Source organism: Aquarana catesbeiana, unplaced genomic scaffold (assembly GCF_042186555.1).
Source record: "Aquarana catesbeiana isolate 2022-GZ unplaced genomic scaffold, ASM4218655v1 unanchor234, whole genome shotgun sequence".
Taxonomy (NCBI): Eukaryota; Metazoa; Chordata; class Amphibia; order Anura; family Ranidae; genus Aquarana; species Aquarana catesbeiana.
This window is the reverse complement of record NW_027362662.1, coordinates 309335-336648: the sequence shown is the minus strand read 5'-3', so window position 1 is coordinate 336648 and position 27314 is coordinate 309335. Positions and strand designations below refer to the sequence as shown.

Here is a 27314-nt window from a genome sequence, read left to right as displayed (position 1 = left end):
GAGTTCAGAGGGTGGTGATAAATGGGGAGTACTCAGAATGGTCAGGGGTGGGTAGTGGGGTTCCCCAGGGTTCTGTGCTGGGACCAATCCTATTTAATTTGTTTATAAACGACCTGGAGGATGGGATAAACAGTTCGATCTCTGTATTTGCAGACGATACTAAGCTAAGCAGGGCAATAACTTCTCCGCAGGATGTGGAAACCTTGCAAAAAGACCTGAACAAATTAATGGGGTGGGCGACTACATGGCAAATGAGGTTCAATGTAGAAAAATGTAAAATAATGCATTTGGGTGGCAAAAATATGAATGCAATCTATAGACTGGGGGGAGAACCTCTGGGGGAATCTAGGATGGAAAAGGACCTGGGGGTCCTAGTGGATGATAGGCTCAGCAATGGCATGCAATGCCAAGCTGCTGCTAATAAAGCAAACAGAATATTGGCATGCATTAAAAAGGGGGATCAACTGCAGAGATAAAACGATAATTCTCCCGCTCTACAAGACTCTGGTCCGGCCGCACCTGGAGTATGCTGTCCAGTTCTGGGCACCAGTCCTCAGGAGGGACGTACTGGAAATGGAGCGAGTACAAAGAAGGGCAACAAAGCTAATAAAGGGTCTGGAGGATCTTAGTTATGAGGAAAGGTTGTGAGCACTGAACTTATTCTCTCTGGAGAAGAGACGCTTGAGAGGGGATATGATTTCAATTTACAAATACTGTACTGGTGACCCCACAATAGGGATAAAACTTTTTCGCAGAAGAGAGTTTAATAAGACTCGTGGCCACTCATTACAATTAGAAGAAAAGAGGTTTAACCTTAAACTACGTAGAGGGTTCTTTACTGTAAGAGCGGCAAGGATGTGGAATTCCCTTCCACAGGCGGTGGTCTCAGCGGGGAGCATTGATAGCTTCAAGAAACTATTAGATAATCACCTGAATGACCACAACATACAGGGATATGTAATGTAATACTGACACATAATCACACACATAGGTTGGACTTGATGGACTTGTGTCTTTTTTCAACCTCACCTACTATGTAACTATGTAAGAATTATTTGGATGGTGTTGGTCACACAATAATAGGATGTGGATGTGAGGGGGGTAATAGGAGGGTTGCTGTATATTTAAGGACTACTCCCCCCATGGGAGCACATTTAGTTTGGACTGTTTCGTGTTTACTACATTTTCAAGGTCCTGGGACCCTCTTGGCCTGTCGGATCAGAAATTCCCTTTTCTCTGTTGGGTTCATTTCTTTTCTGAACTGGTTTTGATTAGTTTTAGATGCGCAGATAAGGAATAAGAAATACGATCCTTCCTTTGACTTGTTTGCTCTGAGGCAGTGATGTGAGGACAATGTCGGGTCATCATGATGTCCAGGAAGGGGAACTTGCTGACTTTTTGGCTGGAGTTGCCGGATAATCAGCATAATTGCCAGAACTCCGGGTGCAAGGTTCAAATCTCTGGCATCCTGCTGACTGATTGGAGTGATGTGACTGTCACTCTCTGCAGTAAGAGAAGGGATTGCATTGGATAGTGGGAGGATGCTGCTGATGGAGTAGAGATCTGTAGGAGAGTAGTCTATTCTCTTCCCTCCAATGGCAGCCCAGTGTGGGTATCAGGAGGGGTTTGTTCTCTCGGTTAGTATTCTGTAGTATCCAGGACACTATACAGAGTGGCAGTGGGTTCCTAGGGCTCTGAATTCCAGCACTGGGCACTGCCAGAGCATCTGTCTTGGGAAGGTATTGGACTGGCCAACCAGTAAGTGATGCTGTGCAAACATACCTCCTCAAAGTGTCCTTTGTTCTATTTGTGTCCTGCAACATATTTCTTAACCAGTGAGATGGTGAGGTGAAAGCTTCCTTCACTTGCTGGCAGGAGTTCTTTAAGGAGTTTATAAAAGTAAGTGCAGGTGGCATTAGAGGACCATCAGAGACCAAGAGTCTCTATGAGCCTTAAAGCATATGTTAACCCAAAAAAAAAACACAGATCCTGTTCCCTTAAAGCATTTTAAAGCACAGTGCTTGTGCTGTGTCATTTGGCCCCCTGTATACGCTAAGAAAAACCTGGCTGATCCTGCCTGGCTATACCCTCCCCCTTGCAAACTGACCACGATAATCATGGCTGCTGAGCCCTGACATTGTGGTCCATTTGCGTGCTTCATCTCACTGCAGCCCTGCTATCTGCAGCTCTCCTGTGTCTGTCTCGTCCCTGCTTGTACCAGCACCCGCCCCCACCCCCTGCTCCTGCTCCTCTCGTATCTGCTATTAAATTGTCTTATCCCTTCTGTACCTTAATAACAGGTGTCCCTGTGCCTGTGTAATGTAAAAAAATCTGCCGATCTGTACATTGTATGACTGCATCTCCCGCCGCTCAGTTTATTGTCGGCTTACTCTCTCCCCTACCTCCCCGCTGACGTCAGCGGGAGGGCTTGGCCCCGCCCACTGCAGCTGTGAGCCAGAGAGAGAAGCGAGGAGAGGAATCAGCTGAGCGCCGGGAATGGTGCTTATATCGATACAGATCGGCAGATTTTTTACAAAGCACAGGGACAGGTTATTAAGGTACAAAGGAGATAAGACAATCTCATAGAAGTGGGTTAACAACCACTTTAAAGCCCCATCTTTCCTCAGAGCCGTGCAGCCTGACTACCTCTTCAGAAGCCCCCACAGCCCTTCAGCCCCACTAACCTCTCAGAGTTGTTCAGCCAGATTACTTCCTAAGAGATCCCCAAAGTCCTTCAGCTACACCTCCTCCTCAGGGGTCCCAGAGCCCTTCAGATGCAATAAACCAGGGGTCTCAAACTGGCGGCCCTCCAGCTGTTGCAAAACTGCAAGTCCCATCATGCCTCTGCCTGTGGGAACCATGCTTGTAACTGTCAGCCTTGCAATGCCTCATGGGACAAGTAGTTTTGCAACAGCTGGAGGGCCGCCAGTTTGAGACCCCTGCCCCTCAGAGGCTCCCAGAGTCTTTTAGTCCCACTACCCCATCAGCTCCTCTACTACAATCAGAAGCCTCAGTATTTTCCTCCCTCTGACACCAATGATAGAACATATTCTTCATGGCAGGCTGGGGAATGTTTTCTTCCTACTGACCAGCAATGTAAGGGGCTCTATGCTCCATACTCCTGACCCCTGCACCCCATCATTGTGTTGGCTGCATATTGTAATGATTGCCCATTGGCTGCCTGTGTAGTGTAATAATTGTCCTTTGTAGGCCATGTATGGTCAGGATGGTCATTGTCTTGTCTATTTATTGTCAGTGCTGTTTGTTTAGAGGAACATATTACTAGAATTTATCTCCAAAATGAAGAGAATGTTTGGCCCCTGAAGGGGTTATTCTACATTTCCACACTATATATGTGTGTATCATCATCTGCTGGAGATAAAAGACATCACAGTGACTATGGAGGAAGAGGACGGACATGACGGGGGGTTACTGGGTGTAAATAGAAAATAAGATCTTATTACCTCCTCTACTGCCACTTCCAGCAATGTCTCTTTTGTACTTCGTGCCTCATGGAACTTCTTGTCTTTATTCCAGATCACTTCCTGTGTGTACCTGACATCACTTCCTGTCTGTATTCCATAGAGACTTTCTGTCTGGGTAGAAGTGAGATCACCATCTTGTGGCAATCAGAGGAACTGCAGCCCCTATAAACATCTTATAATAACCATTCCTGTATGATATCAATCTTACGGGGCTACGTTAAAAACAATGGTATGCCTAAGAAAACAGTTAACTCCCAAAATTGATCTTTTTGGTGAAGAAAATGTAAAAATATATCATAAAGCATAAAAATACTGTTTGTATCAATGCACTTATAATGAAGATGTTAACCACTTCAGCCCTGGAAGGATTTGCCCGGATTTGCTTTAAAGTGGGGGTCCACCTATCTATTGTTTTTTTTTTTTTGGAGTTCATTCACAAACTTTTCTTCTCATGATTATCTACTCACATGTTCTGTGTAATAAGTCCGCCTGTTTCCGATTTCATTGTAAAGAATAACTTATAAAATTCACTGAAGGCGGTTTCCATCTTCATTGTATGCATTTGAAGCCCACAAGCATGTATTTCCTGGATGCGGTGAATGCTGTGCTCCCAGCATTCACCGAGATGTTGTGATGACGCTGTTGCACAATGCATGCTGGGAGGCCTGAGACTAGCTCCCAGGGGACTGTGGGAGGTCTGGGAGAGGCTAGAAACACGCCTACTCCCACGGGAGGAAAACCAGGAAGTGCTAAGAAGATTAGAAAAAAAAGGTAATTACGGCGATTTAAATTTTTTTACACAGCATGTCAGCATCTAGGCAAGGAAGAGAATGCATAGAGATAATGTTCAAAATTTGGGTGGAACCCCACTTTAATGACCAGGCCATTTTTTGTGATACGGCATTGCGTCGCTTTAACTGACAATTGCGCGGTCATGCGACACTGTACCCAAACAAAATTTATGTCCTTTTTTCCCCACAAATAGAGCTTTCATCTTGGTGGTATTTGATCACCTCTGCGTTTTTTATTTTTTGCGCTATTAACAAAAAAAGGCCGACAATTTTAAAAAATAATAATTTTTTTACTTTTTGCTATATTACATATGCCAAAAAAATATAAAAAAACAAATGTATTCATCAGTTTTGGCCGATATATATTCTTCTACATATTTTTGGTAAAAAAAATTGCAATAGGCGTATATTGATTGGTTTGCGCAAAAGTTATCTACAAACTACGGGATAGATTTAGGGACTTTTACTTTTTTTAATTGTTTTTACTGTTAATGGCTGCGATCAAGGGGTTAAGTGTGTTCCCTCAGCGTGTTCTAACTGTAGGGGGGATGGGCTTACGGAAACATGACAGAGATCACTGTTCCCGATCACTGGGAACAGTAGGTCCCTGTCATGTCACTAGGCAGAACGGGGAAATGCCCTGTTTACATAGGCAGTTCCCCGTTCTGCCTCTCCTTGCTGCGATCATGGGCCACCGACAGACATCGAGTCTGCGGCACCCGCAGGCAGGCTCTCGCGGCGTGTGCGTGCCCGCTATCCTCCTTGTACAGACTGACATACAGGTACGTCAGTTTTCTCAGGAGAGGTGACCTGCCGCAGTATATCTGCGTGAGCAGGTCGGCAAGTGGTTACCCATAAATTGCAAGGATGTAATGTTCATATAGGAATGTTGGTGGAGATCTCTCAAAGTAAGAACACTTCCTTGAATGCTTATATAAATAAATAATTAATCCTGGAGTGAAAAAGATCTGTAAAGCAATAAATAATATATAAACTGGGTCATCCACTTCATCCATAAAGACATTGTGATTCCAGATCTTCTAGATCACATAGAAGGAGGACTCATCGAGGATTTCATACATTTGTTTGGAAGGATAGAAGAATCCTCAGAAGGGATCATGTAGGATGACAGGAAAGTCTCCTGACTGGTGAGATCATCCAAACATAATGATTACATCCATGAACTGGAGCTCGTTGGGGTGATAAAGACAATCTGTAAATACTGTGTAGACGTTATCCAAGAACTCAGCACACTCCAGGTGTAGAAAACATCTCAAGCTGGATTTAGCCTGTCATTTATCATGGGTAGATTCCTCACACCTCCAACTAATAACTGAACTTTTAATAGCTCCATAATCTTATCCCCCACAGTTATTACCTTTTGTACAACTCGCCCAACACCATTAGATTGTAAGCTCTTATGAGCAGGGCCCTCTTAACTTTCTTGTATTGTAACTGTACTGTCTCCCTTTAGATTGTAAAGCGCTGTGCAAACTGTTGGTGCTCTATAAATCCGGTAAAATAAGGTGAGGTGGCTTTACAGCATCCTGCGGGGCCCCCCCACCACAAAGCACCTTGTCCCCATGTTGATGAGGACAAGGGACTCTTCCCGACAACCCTGGCCATTGGTTGTCGGGGTCTGCGGGCGGGAGGCTTATCGGAATCCGGGATCCCCCTTTTATAAGAGGGCCCCCAGATCCCGGCCCCCACCCTATGTGAATGAGTATGGGGTACATGGTACCCCTACCCATTTACCTAGGGAAAAAGTGTCAATAATAAAACACACAACACAGGTTTTTAAAGTAATTTATTAGACAGCTCCGGGGGGGTCTGTTTCGGGGGTCTTCTTCCGACTTCGGGGGTCCCTCCGGTTCCTCTTTTCCCGCGTCCGGTTGGTTCTTCTCCACTCTCTCTGGCCTCTTCGCCCGGTGTTCCAGTTCTTCTGCCGGCTCCTCCGCTATCTTCATGCCGCTCTTTTGCCAGCGGAGGCCCGGACTTATGGCTTCTTGGCTTCTTCTCTTCTTCCGATGTTGACACGACAGTCTCTCAGGCTGGAATGCTCTCTGAGCGCTCCGATGTGACTTATATAGGCGGAGACCCCGCCCCCTTATGCCGTCACAGTCCCTGGGCATGCTGGGACTGTGACGTTTTAGGGGGGCCTGGTCACCGTGGCCACCCTCCATGTTGCCCTTTTATCCTAATGCATTGTGATCACGTTTTTTATTGTTAATGGTGTTTTTTTGGAAATAATAATACCCCCCTTTTTTATCTGCACCATGTGGAGGCATATTTTTTCTTTCCACATATCCTCCTAATGACGTCAAGTGCCTACTTCAGCTTTACAAGTGACGTCTTTTCCCACCTGATTTGTATCCTGGTTGTTTGCTGTGAGGACCTACCTGGTGGCCCCCGGAGATCCATGCAGATTCCAGCCTAGAGGATTCCAGCGACGGGATGTCCCTTTCCACGCCCTGAGTGGCACACTGCTCATTCGATTCCCTGTCGCTGACATGGGAATCCACGGGATCTGGTAAGAGTTTTTCTACACACCATTCCTTCTACCATTGCCTCATCTCTCTGTTATGGTCCGGTTTTTATGAAGTTCAATTTGGGACAATCATTTGAACACCACCAGACTTCGGAGTATATTCACCTTCCTGTGTTGCGGGACATTATTGTTCACTTATTATCATTTGTCATTGACTTTATGCTTATCACAGGCCATCAGGCTGATGCTTTTCCAATTTTATTTATATATTTTTCTCTGAGGCACTAATTAGAAATAGTTTGTTTTCAATCACTCACCCCTTCTCTTTCCTGCCTCTGAGTGAGGTAAATCAGGGTTCGTATTATTTTTATTTTTTTTTTATCCTTTATCTTCATGTCTGTTTTTATTTTTAATTTTAACCTTTACTCATTTAGTTATATACATTTTTCTTTACCTCAGTTCACCTATCTCTCATTTCAGCTGCTTCCAGATCATAGAATTTTTAATTCTTTCTTGTTATATATAAAAAAGTATTTGATCAAACCCCCCCCCTTATTTTCTACCCCTGCATTATCTTCATTGCTATGTAAAAAAAAAATCTTTGGTCACATGAGCTTGATCAGTCCATCCTGTAATCAGAAGCCCTTCCCACGAGCGGTTGCCATGGCACCACATCAACATCCCCTGGCTGAATGGACTATAAAAAACCTCTCCAAACATGGCCACAACTATTGGCTGATGAAGGAGCGTGCATGCTCCGAACGCGCGCTCCTCACCATCTGGAAGTGACGTGTCCAGCCGCCCCTGAGCCGAATCTGAGAACCAGGAAGCGCTGGGAGCCACCAGCATAGCCGGGATCATCAGCTGCCTCTCCGCCTGCGAGCCGACCGCCTTCCCCCAGGAATGGATGAACCTCCTATACCATTTCACATGTGCTGTGATCTCTACAATCTTGTGAGTTTAAAATCGTCTGTCCTATATTAAAATGTTTTTATCACGCTGCACTTAGACGGCGCTGCTCTCTTCTTTGTTTCTACTGTCTACAGAGCCCCTTCTAGCTTGTTATGAGTCGGCAGACATCCACAGTCAGCCTATCTGTGACCACCAACACACCTCTTGCTGCATTTGAACTCTCATTAGGGTTGCCACCTCATCCCTTTAAAACCGAACACATAATAATTACACAGGTTCTGTGGCTGATTAAGGTGGTAATTAAACTCACTTGGTGCCTTATCTTAATTAAATTAGCCACAGAACCTGTGTAATTCATATGTGTTCAGGTTTGAAGGGATAAGGTGGCAACCCTAACTCTCATGCATGGACTCCCCACTATAGAGAGCAGATTAGTTGCCATTTCTCTCTATTTGAGCTGACAGAGCGTACACGAATATATGTATACAATATTTCTACACATCTTTGGATTGAATGTAAAAAAAATGGAGATGTTATGGAGTTCTTATACAAATACAGTGACTCTATTGTAATATACTCTATGGTAATATTGCATTGCTTGTATTTCCTGTTTCCTGTTCGGTATTCGCTGCTCCTGTTCTACAATTCAACACGACTCCTCAAACAGCTTGCAGTGTCTTCATTTCTATACTTGAAAACAGCCGTGTTCACACTACGAGTTCCTTGAGCTGCAGTTCCTCTGAGCTCCACAAGGTGGTGATCTCACCTCTAACCAGTAAAAAAAGTCTCTATGGAATACAGACAGGAAGTGATGTCAGCAACAGACAGGAAGTGATGTCAGATACAGACAGGAAGTGATGTCAGGTAAAGACAGGGCGTTCCACTTGGTAAGACGTAGAGAGAAGACACTGCTGGATCTGGCGGCAGAGGAGGTAATATGTAGATTAATCCCTTCAGGGGGATCAGTTGATATTGAATATATCTTCCTTCCAAAGCTGGCCATACATGGTTCAGTTTTATCGTTCAGCCAGCGGGATGAGAGGAAAAACTGAAGTGATTCCCCCATCCACACATTGGAGGGGGATGGGGGAATCCTCCCCGCTGCACTATTGTATTCTGACAATGGGGGGCGCTCCTCCGCTCTCAGAATACACAGATCAGTGATGAAGCTATTGGCTGCAGCCGCTGATGGAGTGACTTTTATCCGGCAGTGACCACACATGGATGGAAATGTGACCGATCCCTGCTGAACCAGCTGAATTTCCATGTCTCTATGGTCACCATAAGTGACTTCCTCCCCTCCCCCTCATCTCCTTCATTATGTAAGTAGTGTTGGCACTTTTTCTTCAAGCCAAATCCAAACACTTTAGCGGCACACAGCAATTTTATTTTAATATACACTACAGGATTATAACAGACCTGGGACACCTTTGGGCACTCTAAAGAAAATAGTAATACAGGGCGCATAGTGCCCCCTCACCCTCCTGTCAGGCCCTGTTTCGAGTCACATTCCTGTCTGAATAATTTGTCCAGGTTTCAGGTGGACTGAAACCCGGACACATGATTCAAAACCCGGACTGTCCGGGTGAATCCCAGGCAGGTGGCAACCCCATATGTAAGTCATGCTGAGATAATCTCCCATTGGCTAAGCAATATTCTCATTTGTCTCTGAGCTCCTTCTTGCTATTCCTCGTCCTGCCTGTTGTTTCCTTGGATTGATTTTCTGTGTAGTGACCCCGGCTTCATCTCTTGGATGCGCTCGTCTGTTGCTTGTCCTGACCTTTATCCTGATTCCTGGATCTCCTCCTCATCTCTCCTCCATATCCTCTTACACAGCTTTTCTCCACACCTGCAGTGATCCTGGGGGGTGGAAACTTGGCACCAGCACTCGGCAAAATCCATCCCCACCATTAGGAGCTCTGGAGAAAATTGTCTGCTATTTACACTCCGTTCCTCCGCACGTCACCTGATCACATGAGAGCTTACTTTCACAGATTCCTGACAGATTTCTGTATGGTAAAGGTCAAAGTTCACTCTTCAATTTAGGAGAGGTAGGACACATCCAGGAACAATGATTTGGTTTGCACGGAAGCCTCATATAGAGGACCCCTCAAATCTCCCCATCCAAATGTCCCTCCATCCAGAGTCTATATGTCCTATGACATCACACTGACCTCACAGCTCCTCCTCCCAATGTCCCTCCATCCAGAGTCTATATGTCCTATGACATCACACTGACCTCACATCTCCTCCTCCCAATGTCCATCTCTTTTTGTTTTCTGATGCTCTTAGGATGTGGGCGGATCCTTGGCATCCTCACTAGCAAAGTGGGACTGGTGGTCCTGCATTGTATGTAATGATGTCAGAATGCTTGCAACAAGATTTGAACCTGCATAGTGTGGGGGTTCTGTGTGGATAAATTATACCTCAGTCTGAAGTGGGGCTTTAATAAAATGGAGACCTGAATGGTGAGGTGAGGAGGATTCTGGGAATATCATTTGATTTTACGATTTGTGTTCAGTTCTAGAATTTTCCCCCTGTGAAGTCTGGAGATCATATGACCATCACATTGCCTCCACCTCCCTCCCTGATAGAATAGAGAAATACAAAGAAGATTCTAGAAGTCACCAGAGAGATCATGGAGGAGAGGTGAGCGGTGCTGGGAATTCTGGGACATTATCCAGTAACAGACAAGGGATGTGTCTGGATGGTGACTGTATCATTGTGTGTGTCAGGTTCCTATAAGGTGTCAGGATGTCACTGTCTATTTCTCCATGGAGGAGTGGGAGTATTTAGAAGGACGCAAGGATCTCTACAAGGACATCATGATGGACAATCAGCCGCCCCTCACATCACCGGGTAAGAGGAGACTTTATTGTAAAGGAGAGAGCAGTACGGAGGGTCCACCTAGATCCCCCATCATCTGATAAACACATAGAAACAATGTATTCAGTCAGTGTGTGTGTTTCCTACAGATGGATCCAGTAATGGGAACCCACCAGAGAGATGTCCCCGTCCTCTGTATTCCCGGGATTCCACACAGGAAGATCACACCATCCCTCACCATCATCAGGTAGATGAGGAACAATCACTGATAGTATCATTAGGATCTGTACATTATCTGCATTGTTACAATTGATGTCATTTTTATTATATATTCAGAGTGGAAACCTGAGAGATTCTAAAGTTGAAGTTAAAAAAGAGATAAAAGAGGAGGATGATGAGGATGGGGTGATGGAGGAGTCAGAGTTTCTAAAAGAACACAAAGATCTGTACCAGGACACCATGGTGGAGTCATCCAGCTACAGAAACCCACCAGAGAGATGTCCCCATCCTCTGTATTCCCGGGATTCCACACAGGAAGATCACACCATCCCTCACCATCATCAGGTAGATGATTGACAATTATTGGCAGTTCTTATTTATACACAGCATGATTGTTACAATGAATGTTTTATTATATATTCAGAGTGGAAACCTCAGGGATTATAATATTGATGTTAAAGAAGAGTATAAAGAGGAGGATGAGGAGTATGGAGGGATGGGGGAGTTTTCAGAAGGACACAAGGATATGATGGAGCCACCAAATACCAGGAACCCACCAGAGAGATGTCCCCGTCCTCTGTATTCCCGGGATTCCACACAGGAAGATCACATCATCCATCACTGTTACAAGGTTGGTAGGATGGAGCATCTAGAACAGGGGTATGCAATTAGGGGACCTTCAGCTATTGCAAAACTACAAGCCCCATCATGCCTCTGGGTTTCATGCTTGTGGCTGTCAGAGTCTTGCTATGCATCATGGGAATTGTAGTTCTGCAACAGCTGGAGGTCCGCTAATTGTATATCCCTGATCTAGAACATGGACTTGTGGGGACAATGTGTGGATTTTATATGTGATGTCACAATATTAAAGCTTATATTTTACAGATGATATTCTCTCTCATTTTCTTGATTTAGAGTGGAGATCCAATCGATATAGAATTTGAGGTTAAAGCAGAAGAAGAAGAGAGGTATGTGAGGGATGATCAGCAGTCTATGGAGGAGGATGGAATAACGGGGACATTTATAGAGGAGGACACTCCTACAGAGATCAGCACAGGTGGGTCATTAACACTAAATACATTCCTCCATCCATACTGCTCACTGATTGGTCCAGAGTAAGGCAAGGACTGGGTGATATCAGTCTGTAATCCCCTGGTCACTTTCCTGAGCTGTGTTCCCCGTCCTGTATTCCTGTATTTCTCTCAGATAATCTTCCTTCTCTGTGCTGCAGACACAATTTATGTATCTAGACTGGATTTATGGAGATTCTGGGGTTCAGCTGGAAGAAACATGTTGATTTTCACCATAGACGTTACTAGACCCAGGCAACTGGGAAATGTGCTTTGAGTCTTCTGGCAAGATCTCAACAAAAGAATTCTCCCAGGGTTACTTGTTCTGTTGTCTGCTGGCTGTGTTGGGTGGAGGGATTCATCTGTATAGTCTCAGACCCAAGTCACTGAGTGCAGTCTCAGGAGATGGGAGGCAGCGGTGTGGGACCTCTGCAACTTGTCTCAAGTAAACATTTAATCTTCCACTGATTACTGAATACCAATATTATGAGTACTGACCCTTACACTTGTCGTGAATAATCAGTCAGAATAAGTATGTGCCTTTTTAAGGACAGGTTTCCCGCACAATAATTATTATTGAGTAATTTTTTTAACGAGGATATTTTTAAGATACAAAATCAATCTATATGACACAGTCTGTGCATGTGAAACTTATTCACGGAGACGTGTGATCATACGAAACAGTTATTTATTGGTTGACAAAAACAAATATTCGCATGAAATTAAGATACCGATTGCGTTACATGAACGTCTTGAAAATCAATAAAAACACTTGCAAAAATAGGCGTACCGTCCCTTTGACATAATATCACCATGATAACTTCTCGGTAGAATCAATAACCTTGTGAACTTGACAATTAAACAGAACGTCTGTATTTCACACGTACAACCGTTACTATACTGCAGGTAAGTAAGTGGTTAAAATTGTGAAATAAATTAGACGTTTGTTTTGTCAATAAATGTGGCAACTATGCAAAAAGAAAAATATAATGAAAAATTTGAATCTTTAGAGAAAAATCTACAAGGCGGTTATTGATTCGGGAGAATGATTATCAATTGTATAATATTCAATACATCAATATTTGAGAGAACATACAAGATAAAATCAACATGACATAATGACCCATTCCAGGATGGCTACAGTTCCTATTGGCTGCTTACCAGAGTTAAGATGGCTGCCGTAGTTTCAAAATGGATCCTCTTAAAGAGGATTTACTCCTTGTGACCTCCGAGTTCTAAGTATTATTTGTTGAGGAATCTTCATGAATGTAAAGATATGTATTCATGCATGGTGCATGAGTGTCAGTCTGGGAGTGTGTGTATCTCCCAGTGTCCCCCCTCAGGGTGGATCCCTGAGCTTCCTCCTCTTGACCTCCTCCTTTCTTTTTACTTGCCTCTAAATACCATTTCAGATAATAAGACCATAAAAATTATAATGGCTCTGCCCAAAAGGACGTGGCCTTCTTTCCATTGGTTTAAGAGACTTAATTATTAACCTTTCTCGTAAATTTAGTGAGTTCAAATAATACCACCTTCAACCACCAGGTGTCTCACATGTGTTTTGAATCCATCTTTTAAGTTAATACGTTCTATTTCATAATGTGTATAATGGTAAGAATAGTATATACCTTTTAAATGTTCTGGTAATCGGCCTAATGTAAAATACACTCAGTACAATCTTGATTAATCACTATTTCATAACTGGATATATATATATATAATGTATCTCTATAAATGTATCTTTATAAAAACTGGTCTACCTATGAAAGACACATGTTGTTATATATATTCATCAATATTACATAAAAATGATTATCTATATGGATACCTGTATAACTTCTGGTATCTCCACTAAATATTTGTTTATCTAAGCATAGGCTACAGTCTTATATAGTTATAATCATAATTATATGTTTTTCCTAATACTAATTAGTTTCTTAAAACACTTCTACTTATAAAACCACACTTTCATGTATATTTTCTTCATACCAAAGTTGTTGGGTCCGCAGATGCCAAAATTATAATATGTCTCTGTGACCTACAATGTCATATATAGTTTGAAATGACTTATAATAACCTTATAGATACTTTTAAAATATTTTTGACTTGCACCAACTTCAAATCTTTCCCACTGGATGTTTAAAGATGACTTGTTTGTCTAAACAGTTCCTAAAAATTCCCACAATGGGTTTTGTTAGCCAAGGTGTTAGCTATTTAAACAGTCCCTCACTTGAACACAATAGGTTTAGGCCAGGTGAGGTTATTTCTATGTGAGAATAGTCTGTATAACCTTCTCTCCTATGGCTGTAAGGAAAGTTTTCGTTTATTCACTAATACCATGTAAATATCTCCTTGTTTTGTGAGGAGAGCAGCCATTGTTCCATCGAGTTTTCCTCACAATACATGCTTGTAAAAGTCTTCAATATTTGAAGTAGTAGAAAAACTTGAAAAAACATGAGAACGTCTATTTTGTCCTAAAGGTCTCCAAAAGGGCAACAGTTCAATTATTGCAACATCACAGTTCATCTACTTTTTGAGACCTAAGCATCTCTCATGTTTCTGCCAGTAAATATAAAATATATTTCTTAATGAATTCACAACACACTATATAATTTATATTGCATATTCCATACTGCTGACCCCTGCACTGTATACTCTATGTTGTACATTACATCATTCTGACTTCTGTTCTCTCCCCTCTACCCACTGCTATATATAAACATAATATGTATTCTCTTTTGTTACACCAATTTTCTACCAGCTGGACATTTTATATGTAATGATTTGATTGGAGCACAGACTTTTACATGTTGATATTAATGTGATAACATCCTCAAACTTTGGAACCTTAAACAGAAATAATAAGGGAGGAGTCAATAACCCAATGATCGAGGTCTTCGGGATCAGTCCAGTCTTCGTCTTGGTTGTTCTCCACCCATCCTCACTCTCTGACCTCTGATGGGGCTCAGCCCCGCTGTTATTCACAACTGAATCATGGGCTAAATAAGGAAGTGCAGTACTTCTTGTGTTGGGAAGATGGCAATGAGTGATAGAGGGGGTGGGGACACTCGTCCTATAATCCCCTCATCACTGTCACTCCTATAAAAGACAGTTCTCATTGTCTCCTCACTCTCTGACTAAGATCCATGAATATAGAAATGAAATGGTAGGAGATCAGAGGACCCATTTACTAGTTACCCTGAGGGTAGAATTGTAAGATCCTCTGAGACAAAGCTGCCTGATGTGGGCGGAGTCCTGGTTTAGGGGAACCAATCTGCTCATGTCTAGTAATAATCTTTTTATTTCTATTTTAGTAGATGGACGGGAGATGAGGAAAACCTCAGAGGATTGTCTCACTTTGTCTCCAGACTGTAAAGTAGAAGATGAGGACATCACACAGTATAGTCCAGGAGAAAACCCGACTACCTCAAATGTCCATCCGGCACCACACAGTGTAGATGGACCATCGTATTCCTCTTATCCTGAGGAACCTCAGACTGTGAGGGACGGTGCTGTCCTTCCAACAGAGAAGAGGTTTTCCTGTACTGAGTGCGGGAAGGGTTTCCCTTTTAAATCTAGTCTTGATGTGCATAAAAGATCTCACACGGGGGAGAAGCCATATTCCTGTCCTGAGTGCAGGAAATGTTTTTTAATTAAGTCCCATCTTAACAGACATCAAAGATCTCACACGGGGGAGAAGCCTTATTCCTGCCCTGAGTGTGGAAAATGTTTTTCAGACAAGTCCAGTCTTTGCACACATCAGAGATTGCACTCAGGGGAGAAGCCTTATTTCTGTGCTGAGTGCGGGAAATGTTTCACTGGAGAATCCAATCTTGATGTGCATAAAAGATCACACATGGGGGAGAAGCCACATGCCTGTCCTGAGTGCGGAAAATGTTTTTCACGGATATCTGCTCTTTACAAACATCAGATATCTCACACAGGGGAGAAACCTTATTCCTGTCTTGAGTGCGGGAAATGTTTTACACAGAAGTCCAGTCTTTACAAACATCAGAGATCTCACATGGGCGAGAAGCCGCATTCCTGTCCAGAGTGCGGGAAATGTTTTTCACGAATGTCCAGTCTTTCCATGCATCAGAGATCTCACACGGGGGAGAAGCCGCATTCCTGTCCTGAGTGCGGCAAATGTTTTTCACGGATCTCCAGTCTTTACAAACATCAGAGATTGCACACGGGGGAGAAGCTGTATTCCTGTTCTGAGTGTGGGAAATGTTTTTCAGTGAAGTACAGTCTTTACACACATCAGAGATCTCACACGGGGGAGAAGCCATATTTCTGTGCTGAGTGTGGGAAATGTTTTTCACAGAAGTCCCATCTTAACACACATCAGAGATCTCACACGGGGGAGAAGCCGTATTCCTGTGCTGAGTGCAGGAAAAGTTTTTCAGACAAGTTCATTCTTTACGCACATCAGAGATCTCACACGGGGGAGAAGCCGTATTCCTGTCCTGAGTGCGGGAAATGTTTTTCACAGAAGTCCATTCTTTCCAGACATCAGAGATCTCACACGGGGGAGAAGCCGTATTCCTGTCCTGAGTGCAGGAAATGTTTTTCACTGAAGTCCAGTCTTTCCAGACATCAGAGATGTCACACGGGGGAGAAGCCACTTTCCTGTCCTGAGTGAGGGAATTGTTCCTCACTGAAGTCCTGTCTTCCTATACATCAGGGATCTCACACAAACCCTGGAGGTGTATTAGTGCCTTGAGTGTGGGAAATGTCTTCTATATGAATGTTGCTGGACATCACAGCTCTCATGTGGGGAAGAAGCACACCCTGATATACACCTCAGATATACTCCATGGCTGATCTTCATCATGCAAGAAACAGTTCATAAGGAGATCAGAGATCACCAAAGACATGGATGAAGTGAAGTGTTGTACCGTGTTGGCCATTGATAGCAGGATAAAAATAAAAATTGAGTCATTACCTTTCATTGGCTGAGTACATTTTGTGGTGTAGAGATTTCACAAACACTTAGAGGTCTATTTTCTAGAATATTATTTCTAAAATATTAGTTGAACAAATGTGATTTACCCACCTGTGATGAATATGGGTCATATTTTATGTCATAGAGTGATTTCCTGTAATCTTTGGCTCCATCTAGTGGTCATAATGTGATATTGCATTATTTTTCCTGATGCTGTACAGGTATTTCAGGAAGAATATCATTTAAATAATTTCCTATGGACACTAGATGGAGCTGATGATTATAGGAAATTATTTAAATGATGGCAAAAATTTGTCACAGCTGGACAAATGCTTGCTCATCCTCGTCCAGCAAACTTTTTTTTATTAGTAGACCCCTTAATTTCCTTCATCAGACATGAATTTATACTAATACCGGAGGTCATACTCGTACAGTTATGAGTACAGTGGACATCGAAGAACATAAGTTCGTTAAACCAACGGTATTAATCAAACCATTTATTTAACATCAACAATGATAACCACTTACTGCTCGCTGCAATTTCTTAGAACTCCCAGACATTATAACTCTTCTGAATGCAGAGGCCCCGGAGAATAAAATTATGGTTTTTGCAATTGTTTATGTCGCACAATATATGCACATTTAGCAAACACAAATTTTCAGGAAAAAACCCCACTTAAATTAATTTTAAAGCAAACACTATAACATACCCAATTTGCTTCTAAAATATAAAAGAGGATGTTTCGTCGAGTAAATAGATTCCGAACATGTCAAGATTTAAAATGGTACACTCCTGTGAAATGGTGACACACTGCGATACCTAAAATCATCCATAGGTGACAATGTAAAAGCATTTATAGGTTATCAGTTTGGAGGTAAATGTGAGCTCTGGCACTAGAATTGTTGCTATCACTCTGACGTTCTCTGCAATACCTCACATGTTTGGTGCAATCACTGTTCACATACGTGTGCTGGACCTACAGGGGATGGGCTGCTTTAAGTTTTTTTTTTTTACATTTATTTCATTTAAATCTTTTTTTTTATTCAACTTTATTACTATCACAAGGTGTTTAACAACATCCCTTGTGATAGCTTGCACAATGACAGGTCCTCTTTACTGAGAGATAAGACCCCCTGATCCCTCCTCTGCCCTCCAAGCAGCATCCATGGAATGTCGGCTGGGTAAACACCGAACCAATGCCAGAATCTTGTAATTTCTGGCTTAGATGGAGGAAGGGATGTTCTTCTTTCTCCTTGGTGTTAAGCCGACCTCACCGCTTACAGTGGTCGCAGGCTCCTCCGGTGGAACTAAAGAGCCTGGGACCGGTGGTTGGATGGGGGCCCATCCATGTGCTGTAGAATATATATATATATATATATAAAGTGCTGAGTGCTCCAAAATAAAGTGCTTCTGTGGTTCAGGATAGTGTTTAAGTGCCCTCAGTTAATGGACCCTCAGCTTTGCAGTCTGAGGTCAAGAAAGCTGGATGTCCTTGATGACGCCCTGGAGGAGGGGCGAAACACGTTGACGCATTTCAAGAAAGCTGTGATCTAAATGAACTAGTGTATGAGGAATGGACTCTCAGAGAAACTATCATATGGGTATTCACGTGGATGGACCGAGGTAGATCAATCATAATGGGGAAAAAAACAAGAAAAAAGCCAATAGTGAAGTACTGCTAGTACTGTGTGTGCTACGCAAACAAACAACGCCACTCACGAGACATCTGTGTTCAAACAGGCATCAGTGTATGATCCGGGTCCGCCGCTGACGTTGCATCACTGGTTTTACTAAACCGGAAATGCGTCAACGTGTTTCACCCTTCCTCCAGAGCGTCATCAAGGACATCCGGCTTTCTTGACCCCAGACTGCAAAGCTGAGGGTCCATTGACTCTGGTGAGTGGGGTCACAAGAGGGGAGTGTGGCACTTGAACACTTTATCCTGAACTACACAAGCACTTTATTTTGGAGCACTCAGCACTTTATTATATATATATATATATATATATATATATATATATATATATATATATATATATATATATATATATATATATATTTTTTTTTTTTTTAATTTGATAATACTATCACTATTAATAATTTTGAGCACATTATCAATTGTCTAATATTCTGCTAGCGCTGGTAATCCATATATTCATTCTTGAGGTTCTAGCACCTTTTGAAATAGCTGCTCCAGCTTATTTAATATTTCACTTAGCGCAAGTTTTATTTAGTACATACAGTACAACAAATATTTTAATAACATCATTTTTTTTACCCGAATTCACACAGGTGGAGTGTACATGCACTTTCATTGGGTGAATTGCAATGCAAAGTTCATTGAACTAGTTGCCATCCACCTGCAATGTACTTCATGCAAAGCGGCGTACCTGTATGTCACTCAATACTTCAGAATTCAGAACGCACATGTGTGGGCCCCCTCGCTGACCCCGGCTGCCACTGCTTGCAGGAGCAGTTCACCGTATTACTGCCAATAGTGACATCAGATAGCATCAGGATCAGTTAGTGCCCTTCCCAGACAGGGTCAGCTAGCATTAGATTGCCCACACACTACCGCACCCACGCTATAGGCCACTGATAACCATCATTATTACTAATATAGGGTCTGTATGGACCAATATATTGATCATGGTCAAAACTATATTAGTGACCTCTTAGTATAGTGTCCCCCAAAACATAGTATTAGCTGGATCAGCCCCGTTCAATGCCAGCACTTGCATTTAGCCCTTCCTCCCCACCCAACAAGTGCCAGTAGACCACGTCACCTGTGAGACATTGCATACAAAACCGCAGCATTAGAAAGATCAGGCCTGATCTCTGCTAGCACCAGCAGGTGACATTTATTTTTAGCGGTTCAAGCAGTCCCTGACAGCCAGGAGCTCTATTTCCTGTGAGTCACACTTGGTACCTGTAAATTTAGTGCCCAAAATGTCCCAACCAAAGTACACTAGTGAAGAGGACTACAAGATTCTGAGTATGTCAGCTGAGAACGTAGGGGTCCTCACTGACAGAATCAACCTCAGAATATGAACCTGTAGAGCAGCAGCACCCTGACGGGGAGCTCAGGTGATGGAGAAGAGGTCCCTCCTAAGGTCAGGAGTACCCAACCCCGGGTAGCTGAAGTGCTCAGAATGCATGACTAGTCCAAGTATTAGTAGTGCTTCACTACCTTCTGGGGAACTGACAGGTACTAGCAGCTTAGTACATCCTGGCATTTTACACACCAGCAGTCCAAGGTAGTGAGGTGGCGAGTCCCATTAGTGCAGTCCAAGCTGGTGCGGTGGCTAGCACTAGTAGCATCCCTCAGCCACCAAGAAATAGAAGACAGGCCTGTAGAGCCCATAGTGTCCTTCCTGGTGTGCTAGCAAGTCCTGATAGGCAGCCCACAGATTGTGAAGCACCTGTACTTCCCCCATTCACTGCTCAACCCGGAATTCAGGTGGAAACAGCAAATTTAACAACTCCCCTTGGTTTTTTTTTATCTGTATTTCATGGAAGCTTTGTATAATTTAATTATTTATATGCACAACAATACATCACCACCAATCCAAATTCAGACCTTGCCAGACAATTTGCATGGAAACCTATCACGGTTACCAAATGTGAAACTTTTTTGAGCCTAACCCTCAACATGGGCATTACAAAAAAGAATGAATTGTGGTCCACAGACCCGATTCAACATATGCCTGTGCATAGTTGCCAACAGTCCCGATTTTCCCGGGACAATCCCGATTTTGGGACCCTCGTCCCGATTGGAGGCTGTCCCGAATCAGGATTTTCCATAGGGAAAATCGGGAATGTTGTTTTTTAAAATTTTTGGAGCAGCTGGCTCCAGCAAAATGGCGGCCGGCGCCGCCGCTCGATCTTCGAGAGAGGAAGGGGGCTCGTTCCGTGCAGCCAATGAATTGGCTTCTTTAGCTGCACAGTCCCTCCCCTCTCCACTGAAGACACTGCGCCGCCGTGTCTTGACGAAAAGTTCATAGGCTCAGCTATTTCCACCGGCTCGTACTGCGCAAGCGCTGCGCCTGCGCAGTACAGGGGGTCCTTACTTGCCGAGGGGAACTTTCTCGACAGAACACCGGCCGCTCCTGGATGAGGGGAGGGTCTGCACTGAGGGGGGGCTGCATTGAGGGGGGCTGCACCAATAAAGGGGGTCTGCACTAATAGAGGGGGGCTGCACTGAGGGGGGGCTGCACTGAGGGGGGGTCTGCACTAATAGAGGGGGGGCTGCACTGAGGGGGCTGCACTAATTAAGGGGGGTCTGCACTAATAGAGGGGGTTGCACTGAGGGGGGTCTGCACTAATAGAGGGGGGGGCTTCACTAATAGAGGGGGCTGCACTGAGGGGGGGCTGCACTAATAGAGGGGGGCTGCACTGAGGGGGGTCTGCACTAATAGAAGGGGGCTGCACTGAGGGGGGGCTGCATTAATAGAGGGGGGCTGCACTGAGGGGGGGCTGCACGAATAGAGGGGGGCTGCACTGAGGTGGGTCTGCACTAATAGAGGGGGGTCTGCACTAATAGAGGGGGGGTCTGCACTGATGGAGGGGGTCTGCACTGATGTAGGGGGTCTGCACTGATGTAGGGGGTCTGCACTGATGGAGGGGGTCTGCACTGATGGAGGGGGGTCTGCACTGAGGGGGTCTATACTGACTCTGCTGGGGGTACCTGATGCGAGGACAGACTCTGCCACGGGCACCTGATGCAAGGACAGACTCTGCCGGGGGCACCTGATGCAAGGACAGACTCTGCTGGTGGCAGGCGACGTGGCTAGTGACACGCTCAGGGATCCCACTGATTCGGCATTATGGTGAGTTGAATGATTTAATTTTATATTACAATGTAATAATAGAAATAATGCGCTTCAATCATCCTGACACCATAACAACCATGGTGCTGGGATGATTGAAGCGTTAACACCAGGTGTTTGGAGTATCTTTATCTGCTGATTGTTAAACTTTCTAGAATACACATATTTTTATTGTGTAGGATCTCTCCCCCTTTCCCTCTCCATCCCTCATTCATCTCAGACTCTAACCACACCCTCTTGAGCCACGCCCATTTAAGCCATGCTCACTATTTCACGTCAGCCACGCCCATTTTTCGCGCGCCACACTTGTAGTTTTTTGCTAAGCCACGCCTACAAATGAATGCCCCACCCCCTAATTATTGTACGGCTCCGCCTACAGCCAAAAAAGTGTCCCACATATTTTTTTTGCAATGTTGGCAACTATGCCTGTGTTCTCTGGTGCAATGGCCAAGAAACAATATGAGACAATAATGCATTTCATGCATTTCAGTGATAACACACTCTGTCGTCCTGGGGTTACCCTGAATATGATCGGCTCTACAAAATGGACCCTCATAAACTACCTCTCCAGGAAATTTGCTGATGTGTATACGCCCCAACAAAACATCTGTGTAGATGAATCTATTTTGCTGGCTACCTTGCATACAAGCATTATCTCCCCAGCACGTGTTCCAGATATGGGGTTAAAATGTGTAAGCTCTGTGAGAGGGCAACAGGCTATACATTTAAAGTTTACAATTGAAAAGATAGTCATGTAGAGCCCCCTGGATGCACTGACTACATGAGGAGCAGTGGCAAGATAGTATGGGACTTGGTCTCACTGTTTTCCTTGGGGTACCACTTGTACGTGGACAACTATTTGGCAAGTGTGCCACTTTTTTGGACTCTTACCTATACCGCTCTGACAATAAAGAACCCTCTTTGCAGTTTAAAGTTAAACCTTCTCCTCCAGTGTCAGTGAATGGCCGAATGACTTATTAAACTCCCTTTCACTGAAAAGTTTTCTCCCTATGCTAGGGTCACCAGTACGGTATTTTATACAGTATATCACTATCATATCCCCTCTCAAGCATCTCCTCTCTAGAAATAATTGGTTTAATGTTTGTAGCCTTTCCCATTAGCTGAGATCCTCTAGACCCTTTATTAGTTTTGTTGCCCTTCTTTGTACCCGCTCCAGTTCCAGTACATCTTTCCTGAGGACTGGTGCCCAGAAGCTAGCTGCCATAACCCCGGTATCCTCTTCTTCAGCGGGCGATTCGCTACAAGATAAAAGTGGTCTCTGTGGTAGATTCGCCGCAAGATCACTTTTATCAGCGGTGGGAGAGGGGCCCCCCTCCCTCCGCGCTCTGGTGCCTTCCGCTGCTTACCATAGCCGTCGACAGAGGCGGGTCCGGTCACTTGCTGGGTATGGAGACGAGTGAGGGGAAGATGGCCCCCACCCGTCTCCATTCCAAAATGTCACTTACGCCCATAGCTCTTAAAGGGCCATTTTTTTAATTATTTTTTTAAATGACACATTTTTTCTTTTATTGCATTTTAGTGTAAATATGAGATGTGAGGTCTTTTTGACCCCAGATCTCATATTTAAGAGGACCTGTCATGCTTTTTTTTTATTACAAGGGATATTTACATTCCTTGTAATAGAAATAAAAGTGATTTTAAAAAAAGTGTAAAAATAAAAAAATAAAAGGTAAAATAAATAAGAAAAAAATTAATTATTTTAAACGCGCCCGCATACGAAAACGGTGTTCAAACCACACATGTGAGGTAACACCGTGATCGGTAGAGCGAGAGCAATAATTCTAGCCCTAGACCTCCTCTGTAACTCAAAACATGCAACCTGTAGAATTTTTTAAATGTCACCTATGGAGATTTTAAAAGGACAGAAAAGTCTCAACAATCTCAGGAGGGGCGCCACTTACATGTCCTTGGGGTGTCAAAATCCGAGGAATAGCTAATAGAAGTATGGTCAGGTCTAGTCAAGTAGGTAAAAAAAACGGCCAGCTTTGTTACCATGTTCAAATGTTTTCCGGGAGACATAAAGCATTTTTTCTTAGTGAGATCTAATAGGTGGTGCTCATATTCCCTGCGGCTGTGCAACCATGAGTCTCGGGCATATTGGATATGGTCTTTTGCATAAGCAGATTCAGCCGCTAGCATTGTCTGGCCAACTATTCAGTACGCTGCTGGGCATTCTTACACAAGGTGCCAGGAATAGCCATAAAAGTGCCCCATGGTGTAGTTTTGAAAGCTTCCCACTCCGTAGAGGGGTCAACGGTGGCCAAATTTGCATTTCAATAAGATGCAATCTCTTGTTTATACTCTCCCTGCACCACCTCGTCCTCCAGCCATTGTGAGTTTAGGCGCCACATAACGGAACCTGAGCATGGAAGGAGGAGGAGGTCCACAGAAAGAGGCGCATGATCAGATATTCCTCTAGGTAAATAAGACACACCAGAAATAAAGGGAAGCATAAGGTCTGGGGCAAAAGCCAAATCTATGTGAGACATAGTGTGGAAGGAATCGGGGTGACTGGAATACGGACAGACATTTGGATGCTTCCACTGCTATAGCTCAGTAAGACCACACACCTGCATCCAGTCAATAAACGAGGAATAGGGTCAACCACCACCCCCCAAGCGGTCCACAGCAGGGTCTAAGACAGCATTGAAGTTCCCTACATAAAGTAAGGGACCATTGGGTCTGGATAGAAGCAGAAGGGATCATTTAGACAATAACTCAGAGGAGAAAGGGGGAGGGACATAAACATTCTCCAGTGTAAAGGACACCATGGCAATTTGCATGGTGAGTATGATAAATCGCCCCTCAGGGTTGGTCCGAACCATCAGAACTTCCACCAAGAGGGACTTAGCTAACAAAATGGAGACCCCGTGGGAATAGGAGGTGTGGGTGGCATGAAAAGATTTAACCAACCAGGGACCAACCAGAGCTAGTCATTTTGTACTAATAAGGTGTGTTTCCTGAAAACAAATTACCAGGTATATGGAGCCTATATTTTTTAAGAAAAGAAAAGGCCAAGGACCGCTTCATGGGTGAGTTCAACCCGCTGACATTCAAAGAAATAATTTGTAATGTCCTAGAGCAGTGTTTCTCAACTCCAGTTCTCAAGGCACACCAACAGGTCATGTTTTCTGGATTTCCCTTTAGATCAAACAGCTGTGGTAACTACTAAGGCAGTGAAACTGATCAAATCACCTGTGCAAAATAATGGAAAGCCTGAAAACATGACCTGTTGGGGCACCTTGAGGACTGGAGTTGAGAAACACTGGCCTAGACACAGTAAATCAGTCAGTACATAACAAAACAGAATAAGGATATTGAATATGAGCAAAATAGTGCAAATAATACCACACATAACAGTCAAAATTAGAAGCACACGAGACCGTAGCTAAAAGGACCAGAACACCTAAAAAAAAAAAAGGCCAGAAAGAAAGAACCCCAACCCACCCCGCTCAGCCATCCCAATCACAGCGAGCTTTGGATTACGAATCAACAAAAAAAACTACTCAACCAAGGCTAAAATGTCCCGTGGCCTTGTACAAACCAGTGGGGGGGGTGTACTGAAATCACTGATGCTCAGTATAAGTGAGGCTCAGACACAGTGTAATAGTGGCCGACGACGGTGAGGGAAAAATGAGGCAGAACCTCCGTAATATATGCAGGGCAAGTAAACAGGATCAGTTGCGTCTGCGTTTGGGTGCGACTCCAAAATTGTCATCTAGCCAGGCCATGGCGTCTTTACACTGATCCACATGGAAAAGAAGAAGGGTAACAGCGCTCTCTGCAGGAACAACTCAATCCATACACCAGGTCCACTCACAGGTGCCGAGGCTCGATGTGTCCCAACACACTCCAATGCAACAGTAATAAGGAGAGCCGGCAAAACTGTAATTCTTGAAGTGTCGTTTATTGGTACATCAGAGTGACAATAAAGCTGACGCGTTTCGGCAATAGCCTTAGTCGTAGCTGACGACTAAGGCTATTGCCGAAATGTGTCAGCTTTATTGTCATTCTGATGTACCAATAAACGACACTTCAAGGATTACAGTTTTGCCAGCTCTCCTTATTACCTTTACACTGATCTGCAGCTGAGCAGAGAAGAGCATAGCATACTGCAACCCCTCTGTGCGCAGGCGATCTTTCACAGCTGCGAATGATGTGCATTGACGCAGAACTTCAGCTGAGAAGTCAGGGTAGACAGAGACAGTATTGCCATTGCAACGAAACTGACCTTTCTCCCTGGCAAGGTGAAGAATGATGACCTTATCTTGAAAGTTAAGGATCTGTGCAATTAGTTATGGTGGAGAATCTACTGTGCGGGTAAGCCGTGAGGAAGTAGGTGTGCACGCTTAATAACCAGAGATGTGGGGAATGCTTCAGCCCCCAAGGTATCCTGCAGCCATGAGTAAAGGAACCATTCCAGGCGAGAGCCCTCAGAGTGTTCAGGGAACCTCACAAAGTGGAGATTGTTCCTACGGGAACAGTTCTCCAGGTCATCTCATTTAGCCTTGAGGGCTGCCATTTCATCCATGGCCATACGTACTGTGACAGAGGGTGTAAAGTGTCTTCTATAGAACTAACAAGTTCCCTGTCGCCCCAGCCTATTCAAGCAGATTTTGCACATCTTGATTCAATAGAGAAAAGTCAATATGGATCATTTCTAGTGTAGTAAGGAAAGCTTTGCAATCTTGGATAGCAAGCATGATTTGTGCCAGTGTGGGTCCTGCCTTGTGCAAATCAGGATTATGCACAGGTTCTGGACTAGAAGGGGAGTCCTGATGGGAGAGAAGGTCTGTCTGTGTAGAAAAGATAGCAGGAGCAGAGTCACTCACCCAGGCTGAGGAGGCTTCTGCTGAGGAACGGAAGGGCTGCAGGCATGTCTGTAGAGTCGGCGCCATCTTGCCTCGTAAAACAAGCCAGCTGCTCCACCATGTATGGGGCCACCTGTGGCCCAATTTTAACCATTATATTATAACCATTATATTGGTTGCTGGGGATGCCCACCACTATTAGGGAGGACACTGTGCCATTTGTAGGGTGTAAAGATGCAGGATTCCCTTCAGGATATAGGAGATGAGCCAGAGCTGCAAGTTCAAGCGGCCACTACGGCTCCCAGCCATTGCATTATCTATTTATCTCTACAATAGCAGGCTGCACCTGGTTCAAGTGACAGGAGTTGCGCACTGATACAGATGGACTTGTACAGCACAGCTAGGGACTTCCATAGGCAGTGATTTTCCACAGCTTTTATCCATAGAGACTCTGATAGGACTCCAGCCATTACCCCTTAGAGGGGGAGGGGTGGGATTACAGGGCTAGGATTTGGGTAGTGTTTGGGTATTTGGTGGAGAATGAGGGGTGGGTGAGGGTTCTGGTGGAGAATGGGGGGTGGGTGAGGGTTCTGGGGGAGAATGGGGGGCGAGGAAGGGGAAGGAGGTGACCTATGGGTTTTTGTGATATTATCACTGGCATGTTGTATGTATGTATACATGTCTAATTTACAATATGCAGTAGCCTTGGCAGATGCTTTATCCTTTGTGGTGTTTTTGTTATGCGGGACCTTTGGATGCATCTCCCCATATTTAGCATTTGGGCACTGTAACCTTTCTGCACTCCCAGGATCTAATTTCTTGTAGGTTTTGGTAGATTCCTCCTCCATCCTCATTGGTGACGTCATTTGATTCATACAGGTCTCCTTGTAGACGGATAACTTTGGGAAATGAA

General features: G+C 44.1%; 2 protein-coding genes across 2 annotated transcripts in view; one reads left to right on the top strand and one right to left on the bottom strand.

Annotated features, from left to right (window-relative positions):
* The window catches only part of LOC141121926 (uncharacterized), a 55787-nt gene extending 52236 nt beyond the window's left edge, over positions 1 to 3551 (bottom strand). Inside the window, exon 1 of the mRNA XM_073611681.1 lies at positions 3465 to 3551. The gene's annotated coding sequence lies outside the window, so the exon portion shown is untranslated. The remainder of the gene's footprint in view (positions 1 to 3464) is intronic.
* The window catches only part of LOC141121918 (uncharacterized), a 274854-nt gene that overhangs the window by 142802 nt on the left and 104738 nt on the right, over positions 1 to 27314 (top strand). Inside the window, exons 5-8 of the mRNA XM_073611667.1 lie at positions 10839 to 11066; positions 11146 to 11352; positions 11637 to 11778; positions 15106 to 16430. Coding sequence (XP_073467768.1) covers positions 10839 to 11066; positions 11146 to 11352; positions 11637 to 11778; positions 15106 to 16430 — 1902 coding nt within the window. The remainder of the gene's footprint in view (positions 1 to 10838; positions 11067 to 11145; positions 11353 to 11636; positions 11779 to 15105; positions 16431 to 27314) is intronic.